At 53.3% G+C, this 10833-nt stretch overlaps 1 protein-coding gene across 1 annotated transcript; it reads left to right on the top strand.

The window, feature by feature from the left end:
- The first annotated feature begins 3680 nt into the window (after positions 1–3680).
- On the top strand, positions 3681–5326 carry IER5L (immediate early response 5 like). Its single transcript, XM_034752094.1, has one exon. The coding sequence runs from the start codon at positions 3854–3856 to the stop codon at positions 4961–4963; it is 1110 nt and encodes a 369-aa protein (XP_034607985.1). The 5' UTR covers positions 3681–3853; the 3' UTR covers positions 4964–5326.
- Positions 5327–10833: the final 5507 nt, after the last annotated feature.

Raw genomic sequence — 10833 nt, 5'->3', positions numbered from 1 at the left:
TCTCATCAACTCCCCATCTATTTTGTAATCTCAGCTGAAAGCATATGCTTCCTTCTTTGCTTACCCCTCTTCATTTCTCTCTCCCCCTGCTATACTTTTATTTTTAACTTTTTAGCTGTATTATGTAACTGTGTAATACATTGTAGGATCTAGCTTGTATGAAAGATGTGAAACAAAAATAATATTGATACTATTTTTCATGGTGCTCGTCCCTAGAGTGGCTGAGCATCTCACAAGAAACATGAATGAATTTATCCTCACAACATCCTGGTGCGGCAGGGAAGTATTGAATATCCTCATTTTGCAGTTGGGGAACTGAAGCACAGTAAGATTAAAGCCAAAAGTTCTAATCCTGCAAATTTTTATGCACATGCTTAATTTTGCAGCTGTGAGGGCCCCATAGAAATCAAAGGCAGTGCCCATGGTAAGAAAGTTAACCATGGGTTAAGTGTTTAGAGGATCTGGTCAGAAGTTTTCAAGCGTATCCTCTCTTTTGGGGTGTCCAACTTAGGACCTCCAGGGCCTGATTTTCAGAAGTGCTGCACACCCCAAAATTCCAGTGTCTGGGAGCAGCAGGAGAAATCATGAAAATCAGGCCTAATGGGTACCAAGTGAGACAGCCAAAAATGGAGGCATCCAAACCTAGAAGCCTCCTTTGAAAAGTTTGGCCCAGGGTCACACAGGAAGCATGTGTCAAAACAAAGAGTAGCACTCAGGTCTCAGTCTCCGTCCTGAGTCTTAACCACAAATACCATCCTTATTACAGGAGCAGGCCCATTGAAGTTAGGGGGCGCTCTTGTTTTTGTCTGAGATTGATCCTGCAAGGAGGTGGATCTTGAGAAGGTAGCTGCAAAGATAAAAACGAGAGCCAACATAATTCAGAAACTAGCAGGTACAACCTGGGATGCATCGGCATCAGTGTTGCTTAACACCTGCAAACAATAGCACTTGTATATGCAGTAACTGAAGATTGTGCACCGGTATGGGGCAGATGCAGCCACATGCGACTTGTTGACACCCAGGTGATGCAGTGATGTGGGGCATCACTGGAACCCTTGAGTTGACTCCAACACCATTGCTGCCTGTTCTGTCTAACATCGCTCCCCCGCCAATACACTGAACTGCTGCGACACTCCGCAAAGCTCAGTGAATCCAGGAAAACAGATGTCTTCCTATCCACCAAGACCTCAACAACGCCCCCCTCCAACGTCTTAAATCCTGCAAGCCTTCCTGGGAACATTCGCTTAGCCTCATGCAATCAGGCTACGATCAGACGGAGGCTTGGAAAGCAGATTGTGCTAAACAAGACTTAAAAAATAAGCCCCTGGTGCCGGATCCCACACAGAAGGTTCCTGGGTTCAACCTTCCACAGACATGTTGGTCAACTCTGAACCAAATCCAAACCAACCATGGTAGATGCAGAAATCTAATGCACAAATGGAAAATCAAGGACTTCCTGGCGTGTGAGGGTGGCTCCCCACAGCAGACCTTCAAACATACCATCACCTACTGCCCAATTTATAAATATGAAGGAGGCATCACTGCAATAAACTCTGCTACTTCTGATGTAGCCATTTGGCTCAATCAACTTCAGGTGAAATTGTAATCGCTGCTCTGCATTAACCATACGAAAGAAGAAGACGACGTTAATGAGGCTACTAGCATGGGAAAGGACTGTTAGAGTGAGGAGCCCAGGATCAGGCCCTAAAAAGTGCTTTGTACTGTATCCATCATGGCCAAATCCAGATAAATAAAGCACAGTCCAGCTTCCTCAACCCATCCCACCCACTGTGTAGAAACAAGACTGAAAACGGGAGCTGGCTGAAATTTGTCATTTGAATTTTTTTCCCCAATGAGAACTGGCTTGTTCAATCAAGATACATGTCCACGGGAAACAGCTAGGTTCAACACTATGATTTTTTTTTTAAATAATAATATATAATGAAAAAAAAAAAAAACGGGGAGAGAGAGGATGCCATAATCAAAAACCAAGAAAGCTGGGGGAGAGGGGAGAAGTTCAGCCTAACTTTTTCATCTTTTCAACAAAACCCCAAAAAAAATTGAAGAAAATTTTTGATGAAAAGTTTGTTTTCATCAAAAAAAAATTCCAGGGGAAAAAAAAACATTTCCTGGGCATCTCTACTGACCGCTGCATTGTCGGAGTGGCTGTCAGCAGTTACCACTATCACTGCTTGCACAGGACTCCTCTTCGTCAGGCCCTCAGCCCTACCACAGGATTCTCCCCCGTTTTACTGCTCTTGCTACTTGTCTTCTACTTGGGTTTTACAGATTGTTTTCAATGGTATTATGTTTTAACTGCTTGTGCAACGCACCAAGAGTACATAAAATACCGTTAGCTGCAAACATTGTCAGTGGCAAGGTCCTGAGATGGTCTTTCATTTATAAAATATTTTTATTATTCTATTGGTATCATCATATTTTATAAATAAATGTAAAATAAGAGGTTTCCCTTTATGGTCAGAGGCCTGGATGAGATGGTTTTCTAGGGCCTGAACCATGAAACTGGAGCCAGGCAGGGAGCCCCATTGAAGTCAGGAATGAATGTTGCCTTAAAACGTGGGGGGGACACTGATTCTGATTCTGTCCTGGAGTAAATTTACGCACGTGCTAAAGGCCCCAGTTCTGCAAAAGCTCCAGGCAGGCAAACCCCGGGACATGCACAGTGGGCTCGGTCCTGCTTTGATTGAAGTCAGTGGCAAAACTGCCACTGTGCAGGATGAGGCCTGGATTCCCTCGGAAGTCAATGGGGGGCCCGGGCAGGTGCAGGGCTCCGCTGGCGCAGCGCGCGTTGCAGGATCGGGTCCACAGCGGGTTTTCCCGAAGCCCAGCACCCCGTGGCGAAGAGACGGCGGGGTAATTCCGTGTAACATTGCATACAGAACGTGGGAACTGAAGCGGGGTGGGAACATCGCCTCCCTGCCCGGTGAACTCCGCGGGCTTTCGGGCTCACATGTTCCGTGTTGCCGGTAGGGAGGATGGGAGCCATGTGCTTTCCCTGCCTGGCCAGGTGGGGGCCGGATCACCCGCCCAGGAGAGGGATTTTCCAGCTCTGGTCTCTAGGATTCTGTTAGTAATTAATTATTCAGTATTTGTATTATTGCATCCCCCCCCCCCCGTTCCACCTGCTGGAAGGAGGAGGGAGGGAGAAGCCCAGAAGCCACCCAGCGTCTCAGGCCAGCCCCCTCTCCCCGCACATGGTGACCGCTCACCTGCCAAGGGACGCAGCGCAGCCGCGGGGAAACCAGCCTCCCCACCCGGGGGTGGGGGGCATGACCAGGGGGGAGTCCCCTTGGTGCACGTGTCCCCCCACCCCCACCCCCACCCATCCCCTCCGCCCCCCGGCTGCAGCCCCACACGCCCACCCCGGCTCGGGCTGCGGGCTGCCGCGGCGGCTCCTCTCTCATGAGAACATTCCAGGCAGCAGCCCCAAGTCTGTTAGGTATTTGAATAGCACAAAGGAACCGCCTTCCCCTGATTGGCCGGCCCGGTCTCTCCTGGGCGGGAGGCGGCTGCCCGTCAGGCCGGGCCGGGCCCGGCGATAGGCTGCCGGAGCCCAGGGCGGGGCTGGGGAGGACATATAAATAGCGGGGGCTGGGCAGGCGAGCGCTCATTGCTTTGCGCTCAAGGTGCGGGCGGGTGGCGAGGGGGGTGGCGGTGGCGGCGGCGGCACGGGGGCGCAGGGCGCACCGGTGATGGTGGCTCCCCTCGGAGCGCTGGCGACCCCCTGAGAGAGAGAAACCGAACCCCCCCACCACCAACAACAGCCCCCAGCCCTTTCCCGGCCCGGGTGGATGCGGCCCGGGGTGTCTGGCTGCCAGCGCGGAGCGAGCAGATGCTGGGGGGCCGGAGGAGGATGGAGTGCGCCCTGGACGCCCAGAGCCTGATCAGCCTCTCCCTGCGCAAGATCCACAACTCCCGCACCCAGCGCGGGGGCATCAAGCTCCACAAGAACCTGCTGGTCTCCTATGTGCTCCGCAACGCCCGGCAGCTCTACCTGAGCGAGCGCTACGCCGAGCTCTGCCGCCGCCAGCAGCACTACCAGGAAGGCGGCATCCTGCTCGGGGCGCCCCCGGGCTGCGCGCCCGCCGGAGAGATCCCCCCGGAATTCAGCCCGCTCCAGCTGGCGGCCGAGGACCCAGAGCCGGGCATGCAGCAGCCGCGGAGCTGCGGGCTGGGCGGCGCGGCTGGGGCAGCCCTGGGAAGAGGCGGCGGCGGCGACCTGCTGGAGGTGCCCGTGTGCGCTGCGCTCCTGCCCGGTGCGCCCCAGGAGGACGAGCCGCTGGAGCTGCAGCCCAGCCCGCCCCAGCAGCCGCAGCCGGCGGCCCCTTCGGCGCTTCGCAGAGACTCTTCCCCCGGCTTCTACCGGGGCGGCGGCGGCGGCAGCAGCGCTTCTTCGGGGCTGCTCTACCCGGTGCCGGCGAGCTGTGACTTCGGCAGCCCGGCGCCTCCAGGCTCGGCCATGAGCGCAGCGAGCGGCGGCGCCTCGGCGCATTGTAGCAGCCGCACCACGGTGCTGGACCTGGACACCCATGTGGTGACCACGGTGGAGAACGGCTACCTGCACCAGGACTGCTGCTCGCAGTGCCCCTGCTGCTGCCAGGGCGCCGCGGGACTCGGCGCCCCGCCGCCTACCCCGGGCACCAAGCGCAAGTACTACCCGGGGCAGGAGGACGAGGAGGACGGGGACCCGGGAGGGGTGGTGGTGGGGGGCGGTTCCCCCTTCTCCCCTTGCAGCAAGCGAGCCCGCTTCGAGGACTTCAGCCCTGAGCAGCCCCCGGACTCTTCCAACATCTCCAACTTGATCTCCATCTTCGGCTCCGGCTTCACGGGGCTGGTGAGCCGGCAGCAGGCGGACTGTGAACAGCCCCTCAACGGGCAGCTGTGCGGCAAGCAGGCGCTGGCCAGCCTGGGCGCCTGGACTCGAGCCATCGTGGCGTTCTAGGGGCGGGGAGGGACGGGGGGGAGCGATCCCAGGGACACGGACTCCGGAGGGGCCCCTGAAACAAAGAGGGGCGGGGGAGGGGAAGCCGAGCTCATGTTTTATAAACTGTACAATAAAAATCGCAGATCTTGGGACTTTATTTTTGCAGAGATGAAAAGCACCTATTTAACTATTCCGTGTGTCCGCTCGGGCTTTATTTTGTATTGAGCGCGGGGGCGACTCCGGCCCGGGAGCATGCCACGTGAGGCGAGGGCTGCTGCCTGGAGGAAGCCGTGTGTGCCGGGGAAGAGTTTGGAGAGCTGCACTTCTCTGCCCCTGGAGGAGCTGCTTGTGCTGGAGGGAGGGTGGGGGGTGGGAAGAGACGCCGAAGCTCGCAGAGGCCGTTGGACTAACTCTGGGGGGGTGGGAGGGTTCTGCCTGCAGGTCGGGGGGGGGGTCTAAGCGGGGAGAATAGCCTACAGAAAAAGGGGGAGCCAAGTGTGATCGATTTCTGTTGTTGTTGCCTCGGCACCGTCAGTTCTGTTAAGCTGACACACTCCTTGATTGTCCCAGGCAGGGGGAGACGGACCCCTGGCGCGTTTGCAAGGTTCATAGCTCGCGGGGTGGATTAAATCCTTCCGTCTCCCATTCAAACGACTTCATTTAGTTCCATTTTCCTCTCCCCTCCCAACACCGCCAGCAGCAGCGTGGGTCAGTGCCTCCCTCCAGCCGCGCGCTTCCTTCGGGAGCAGCCTTCCTCTTGCGTGCTCTACTTTGTTTCCTTTATTTAAAAAAACAAATCAGAAGGCAGAAATGAAAACATTTCAACTTTCCTCACTTGCCAGAAGAACTGTCTGCTGCGACCCCTCTTCCTACCATCTGTGCCAGGGTAACCCTGCAGAGCACAATAGCTTCTCAGGGGGGAGAAAGAAGGGCGGTTTTCTCTTACCCCCTTCCACTCTTCTGGCTGCTCCATGGGACCTGTAGTCCTGCCGGCCACCGCTTTTTAACCGGACACAATGTGTTTGGGGACAACATGGCAAACTACATTTCCCATCATGCACAGCTCTGCAGTCCTCCTCTTACCCCACCTTCGCTCTGTGTTTGTGTACCTTCACCTAGGTGTATGTGACTGCCACAGGTAAACGTGTTAACACTACTTTTAACGTCTCTTTGAATGTGGTGTGCTGGGGGTTTTTGTTTTAAGTTTGACTGTTCTGGTTTCAGCCTTCCAAATCATAAAACCAGCATTGCTTGGTCTTGTGAAGAGATCTGTGGCCCTTTGACTCTCCCCACCTTTTTTTATTATTTTGGATTTTTTTTTAAAAGAAACCTTTTGTTGTAAAAAGGTGTTTTGTTTTTAATTTTTGTTTTTGCAGCCCTGTCATCCCAACCATCACAGTATAAGCACTATGTGTACTAGGGAGGCCTTGCCAAACGTTTTTTCTTTCTTTTTTCTTTTTTTTCTTTGTATCCCTGTATTTTTGTGCAGATTGAATGGTATATCACCGGGTAAAACTGTTCAGATTTGTTTAAATTTATAATCTTAATAAAAAGTCCATTATAAAGTTTGTGGTGTTCTTTTTAAAGGGGCTTAACCCTCTTTTCTCTCTCCCTGTCCTATGCGTGGAAGGTTTTGCACAGTATGGATGAAATCGCTAGAGCTCACAGCTTGGCTATATGAATGCTTATATCAAAGAGCTTTCCAATTTAGGCTGGATCTATAGATTCCCACCCTACATTCTTGGGGGAGGGGGGGGAGATTACCTCTAGCCTGAATTTCTTTTTACTAGAAGGAGCTGACAAATCTTTAGCTTTCAGATTAATGGAGATGCCACTTATTCAGCTTCCCAGGTGGGTGATTCTCAGGTGACCCCTGCATAGATTAACTGATCTCAAGCATTTGCCTAAAAGGCCCTGAACTATCAAGAGAACAGCACTTCTACCTACACTAGGAGACCCTCAACTCAACAACAGGGAGGTAAAAACGCTGCATTCTTTTTTAAATTGCCTAGGTTTATACTGTACCCAGGTCTTAACTGTTCATCTACTTCAAGACAATAGGAGGGTGGAGACAGGGATATTTCAACCACATCAATCAGATCTGCGAGGGGCAAGTGCCTGCTCCTTGCTTAAAACCAGCTTAGACCTAGCGTGCCTGGCTTGCACAAAAGTACCACCACTAGAGTACACCAATGCCATTAGCCCAGCGACGGGTGTCCTAGTCCACAAGCTGATCTATAAAAAAAATAGCCATGGAGAGGGTCTGAAAAAATGGTGCACAAGGTGTATTCCTATCTCAGCATAGGCAGAGAGCGCTAAACTAATTCCATCCCCAACCCTGCCTTTTCTCGCCTCATCCTCCCCGATGTACTTGTGAAGTTGGGTGTTTTTTTTTAAGTTGCAGTTTGTTATCACCACTCTGTGCCACTTGGTGGTGTGTTTTATTTAAAAAAAAAAATGAATGAAGGTAATCAAGGCTCCCTGACCACCTACAGGCTGACCTCAGAAGAGGAGGATTTTGAAGCCCATGCAAAAACCGTGCAGATTTAGAGCAAAATCGACTGCTGCTGCTAGTCCAGTTTTTCTACAACAGAATCGCTATGATTTCTCCGGGGACTGCCGATGGCTGCAACGATTCGAACTAAAAAAACCCAAAGATCGCACCGAATTACTGTGCTTTCCTCTCCAGATATATTGGGGGGGGGGGAGGAGAGATTTGGAAAAAAATCACATTGGGAAAGCACAAACAACAAGAGACTCCGATTAGTCAAGCAAAAGTTTAGTCGATTATATCGAGCTTAATCACAAGGTAGCTGTGTGTGTGTGTGTGTGTGTGTGTTTGTGTACACCCCCAATAATCCAGCTCTAACATTTAAATTACAAATTGCCCTGTGTCAGCCTGGAATGACTGTGGGGCCCGTTCACTAGGGGTTGTAACTGTTCTCCCCCACACCAACTTTCTGGCTTTGTTGTGGGCAGGAGTCTCCTGTTCTGTTGGTTTCTTTCTTTCTTTCTCTTCGAAGTCTCCGAAATCTTTTTTGTATGATTATGGTTGGGATTTGATTCTATTAAACCTACCCGGGCTCTAAGGCGAAGCCAGTTGTCAGAGCTCCCCCTAGCGACGGTTTTGGAGCACTGCAGCCCTCCCGCCACTTCGGGGGAATGGGAAAAGACGCTCCGACCTGCCCCGCTGGCAGAGGCGAGCTTTGGGGAGCTGGGGCCCGGATCGCGGTGGGGCTTGAGGGTCGGGCCCCAGCGAGGATGGCCAAGGGGGGCGGGGAGCAGCAGCACCTTGAGCCTTTGTTAGAAGCGCAAAAACTGGCCCGTCTCCCCTGGCAGAGCTAAACAACCCGACCCAGCGCCCTCGCCCCGTGCCCCGTTCACGTTGCGCAGCGGAGCGCACGGAGGCTGGCGAGCGGAGAGCAGCGGGACTCAGGTGCCAAGGCTCGAACAGGCGCTTGCTGCGTCTCGCCGCCTCCTTCCCCCCGGCCTGTAACACCCTAAACCGCTCCGGGGGCAGCGAGCCAGATCAGCGAGCGACTGAACTTCCTCGCTTCGCTTTAATGAGGATGGATGTGGGGTGAGGAGCCCCGCGCACCCGCCTCTCTATGGTGCCTCTTTAAAGGGCACACAGCCTTCTATAGAAATCGGCTCTTTGCTAGCCGCCTCGCCCCCCTCCCCACACCCTCTGCCCAGATTTGGGGGTGGGGTGAGGGGCGCTACTGGTCATGGTGCACCTGGCTCCCCTTCCCCCCACCAGCCCATTGGCCAGCAGCAGCTCTAGGGTGGTTGGGAGAGTCTCACAGGTCCTGGGTTTGCGCTGCCCAGGCAACGTCTGGCCCCATGAAGGGTTGATGCCTCCTAGTTAATTACCATATGGACCCAGCAGCACCCCGACACTTAGGGTGCAACATCTCCTTCCACCCAAGAGTGGCACCAGTCAGGGGCCACCAGAGAGGCTCTGGGATGTTTCATCTTTGAAGAAGTGGATGGGTGCAAAGGCTTTCTGAAAACCAAGACCCAGCCCCGGAGAGCCATCTACAATGGGCTTTCCATCTCACACATAAGAACAGCCATAATGGCTCCATCTAGCCCAGTCTCCTGTCTTCCACCAGTGGCCAGTGCCACATGCTTCAAAGGGAATTAACAGAACAGGCAATTATGGAGTGATCCATTTCTGTCATCCAGCATCTGGCAGCCAGACGTTTAGGGACACCCAGAGCATGGGGTTGCATCCCCGACCATCTTGGCTAATAGCCACCGATGGACCTATCCTCCAGAACTACCAAAAACTACATCCCACCCCCTCTAACATGGATCCTGGAATGGTAGCATGGCTTCAGTTAAAACAAACGCATCTTCTCCCAACAGGAGGAAATCTGACCCTTTCTGCCTAGGTTTTGTGTCTGGGCAGAGCATGGAGGTCACAGGTGCTTTGGCCCATTGGGAAGGGTTCAGGGCTTGTACTTACACCTTTTGGGGCCAGGCTTTGTGACATTGGGGTCTTGCTCAGGAGCAATTGCTTGGCTAACTCATCCCACCTCTCCTGGGATCTCTGAGTCTCTTTCTCTGGGTCATCTCTTGGTGACCTCTCCCCCATGCACCTTGTGAGAGAAAGAGAGGCTTGTTGGTGATGTGTGTGAAATCCCAAGACAAACCTTTCTAAACAAAACATCCGCCTTCCCCTGGGAAAATGAGACAAGTCCTGCCCTCTCCATAGTGGAAGCTGGGGTGGGGGGTGCCCACTTGGTACATCTCTACCACATCCTGCCTGATGGAGAGGGCTATAGAAATACTGTCCTCATTTAAACTGGAGGGAGAATTTAGTTCAGCATCCGACGCACTTAGCTCTTTGGAAGGTTCTGGCCTTCAGTGATTTGCCCTAGGATTGTTGGAGGCACAGGGGGAATAGAACCCAGGTCTCTTGAGCCTCTTGCAGAGCTGTGATGGAGGCAGGGGCCTATTTCCACCTGGTATCACTAGTGTGATGTTACTAATCCCACAGCTGGGGGGAGGAAGGAGGCGTGTCTAGCGGCATCTTTCACCTATGGTTGCACTGCAGGCCATGAGGCTATTGAGATAGGCCAGTGAGATGTGCAGCCATTCATCACTCCTTTCATATTTTCTTCTGATCTGCTGACCCTTCCCCTGCCCCCAAGACACTGCAAGGGAACATTTTTGCTTTGGGAACACAATTCTCTTGGGACCAATGGTACCTCCCCTGGCTAGAGTGTCACAGGGCACAGAAGGTCCATGGGGGAGTGCAGTGTACGTCAGGGAGGGGCAGCTGTGTTACCTCACCCTGGAAGGAGACTGTGGAGGCATTTAGATCTCAGGAGCTACGGAGGTGTAAACCCACCTGCCCATCCATCGGCTCTGGGGGTCACTGCTAGTGCAGCTTTTCTTGCTCTCTGCTCATTAGTGATCAGAGCTGAGGGGTCCCAAAGCGAATGACATTACCCTTCTTTGCTTATGGCAAAACCATGCCTCACTCAGCGTTCCCAGAGAGCCATGAGTGAGTAACTGGAGAATCTCTCCACTTTCCTATTTTCCCATAACCAAGGGAGGGACTGACCCCATTTGTTAGAGACCAAGTGCCACCTGCTGAAATGATCTGTGCTGTGGTGGGTTGACACAGCAGCCAACTGGTGTCTGTGGGAATACAGCAGAGCAGAGACCTGGAGCTTTTCAGACCTATTCCAGGGCACCCTCGGGGTCAGTCATCTCCGGGGGGGGATGGCTTAGCAGCATCCACGGAAGCGGTGGCTCCCCAGAGTCAGTCAAATCACCCCAAGCTTCCGTTCAGTTTGGTGGCAGAATTGTAACATGAAGTCCACTCCACAGCACTGCCCAGCTGCGGTGCAAATGGCCACTAAACACGAATATGA

Source organism: Trachemys scripta, chromosome 17 (assembly GCF_013100865.1).
Source record: "Trachemys scripta elegans isolate TJP31775 chromosome 17, CAS_Tse_1.0, whole genome shotgun sequence".
In the NCBI taxonomy this organism is placed as follows: domain Eukaryota; kingdom Metazoa; phylum Chordata; order Testudines; family Emydidae; genus Trachemys; species Trachemys scripta.
The sequence above is the reverse complement of the archived record's forward strand: the minus strand, read 5'-3'. Positions and strand labels throughout refer to the sequence as shown.

Excerpts from the sequence above, each read along its gene's own strand:
- IER5L (XM_034752094.1), top strand. The coding sequence starts at position 3,854 with ATGCTGGGGGGCCGGAGGAGGATGGAGTGCGCCCTGGACGCCCAGAGC.